The 2,393-nt window shown below is 37.7% G+C and overlaps 1 protein-coding gene across 1 annotated transcript; it reads right to left on the bottom strand.

The window, feature by feature from the left end:
* Nucleotides 1-1,082: 1,082 nt before the first annotated feature.
* Nucleotides 1,083-2,393, bottom strand: LOC143553592 (akuammiline synthase 1-like). The gene has a single exon (XM_077043559.1). The coding sequence runs from the start codon at nt 2,391-2,393 to the stop codon at nt 1,083-1,085; it is 1,311 nt and encodes a 436-aa protein (XP_076899674.1).

The raw sequence follows: 2,393 nt of genomic DNA, 5'->3' as shown, positions 1-2,393 counted from the left end.
ATGCGTTCGGCCAAATGGTCATTTCTAATTCATCCATTCTTCAACCACATATTTCAATTTTAAATGAACATCACTATCACTTTTTTCCATCTTATCACACTCATCCCATAACCAAAACAATGCATCCTTTCACATGTTTATGCTTTGATTCAATATTTTCAGACCTGAACCAGCCATCGGCCCAAACGTCTTACCGGGTCATAGGTCGGACCGACTATTGACCTGGATGACGTCATAAATAATATAAATATAAATATAAATATAAATAGTAATATATATATTTTATATTTCAGTTTAATTTTATTTTTTTTGTTTAATTTGTATATGAAATATGCTATTAATTAAATCATTAATTGCTCGCATTAACTGCTGTCATTATTAAGTTGAATGATTAATTGAATCATTATTGGCTGTTTTACACTAATAGGACTGCAAACTTTTTTTTTAACGACCAACAAAGAAAATATATTAAAACTGCAAAGTAATTTATATATTTAGGACTTATTTTCTTCTAAAGCTTGGTTGGTTGGCTTTGTTGTTTTCTTGTACAATCATTTTTATTTTAATATAAAACAAACAATTCACCGGCTCCAGTTGGACGGCCAAAGCGGCCAGGTTCGTTAGAAAACGGGCTAACCGGACCGGAAGGCCTACTGGTTCTCGGTTGGACCGGCCCGTTCGGGTTTCAAAACGTTGCTTTGATCGAATTTACTACGTAAACAAACAAGTACTAACCAAAGTACCAAACACACAATACTTTGAATTGAAAATAGAAAATAGGCGTATTAGTTGTAGAATATTTCTATCAGCCCTATTTGTATATGCAGCAAACGAAGTGTCACATCGGTATAAGGACACCGATTCGCTTAACTGCTAGACGAACGTTTGGGATAACTTTCCAACCACTAATTAATGTTAATCAGGGTTTAAACACATCGGTTTCTAAAGTCTTATGGCCTCCGGACCAAACACAAACATAAATAAACACAATGCAATTTGTTTTAAACTAAACCGAACAAGATATAACAAAAATAATAAAAGAAAATAAAAGGCACATTTGGTTGTGGTAAAATCAAAATAAGTTAATTTTGACGAAATGAAAGCAGTTCCTTGTCGTTCTGAAGTCTTTCCATGTCTTGTTTATCCAAAGTCACCCATGCTTCAATACCATCTCCATTAGGAGTATCCATCAAAGAGCAACCAACACGTTTCTCCGGTCTAAGCGTTAAACTTGCAACTACTGGATTTCCCCATCCGAAATCCACTTTGTTAAAAGGAAATCCGCATAAACTCGTACACATATAAGTTTTGTAACTCTCATAGTCTTCTTCTTTACTTAATCTTGACACGTCCGAAACAGCTTTGTCACGAGCCAGTTGCTGACTCTTGACACATTCAAGTTCCATCTTCCCTTTCTGTATATTGGAAACCAACACCTTTAATGATATTGCTTCACTTACATGTTTGGACATGACCAAAAAAAACGAACCAAAATTTCCCACAGCAGTTTGCGGTTGCTTTGGCACAAATTTATTTCGCACATTAACGACAAGAAGTAAGATAGATTTTTTAAATCCTGCTGCCCATGTTTTGTATATTAAAGAAGTCAATACTTCGACCCGTGTAGGCTTGTTTATAGATAGTGCCGACATTGCAAGGACCTTATTCTTGAGGTCCTTTAATTTTGAGTTCGGGAACACAAACTTTCTAGTGACAGGATTGATGCAGCTTGTCGCCAGAACCGCTCCTTCGGGAGGAGGTGCATGGAAACTAGTTGTAGCATGGTATTGAAAAAATTGAGGGTTAAATGGAATCACATCTTTGTGATCAAGAGAACCATAACGCGCTACGGAAGCCCAATGACTCACGAGTGAGCCAAAAGTACTGGCATCACCAATTATGTGAGACATGGCCACTGCCACCGCGATTCCACCACACGCAAAGTGATTGACTTGAACTCCAAGGAGATTGGTTCTTTTACTAGGACAATGTTGCCACCAGGACAAGTCATCAACAAAAAGTTGGCCAACAACGTCATCGTCGTCATCGATATGTTGGGACATGTTCATTTGGCTATTGTGTCTGGCTTCGACAAACACAACTCCCTCATCGTTACAAAGCGTGTAAGTTGATGTGGGAGAGTGTACCCTGCCGGCAAACGGATGGTATTGTGATAGGCTTTGTGACAATGATGCCTTCATCTTCCGCACTTTGTCATCAGGGGTTAAACTACAACTTTTATCGTTTGGGTAGTAGAAAATAAGCGGAACATAGTTATGTGAGATGTGTTGATCAAACTCGGAAAGATTATAAAGCCGTAGATGAGATGGGGTTGGAGATGAGGGTTTGATTAGTTCTTGAGAAATGATGGTGTGATTTTGCCTTCCTACCAT

Source organism: Bidens hawaiensis, unplaced genomic scaffold, assembly GCF_021521415.1.
Source record: "Bidens hawaiensis isolate Kalapana, Puna unplaced genomic scaffold, B.hawaiensis_p1.1 tig00017340_1, whole genome shotgun sequence".
Taxonomy (NCBI): domain Eukaryota; kingdom Viridiplantae; phylum Streptophyta; class Magnoliopsida; order Asterales; family Asteraceae; genus Bidens; species Bidens hawaiensis.
Note: the sequence above shows the minus strand (reverse complement) of the source record. Positions and strands in the feature narration are given on the sequence as shown.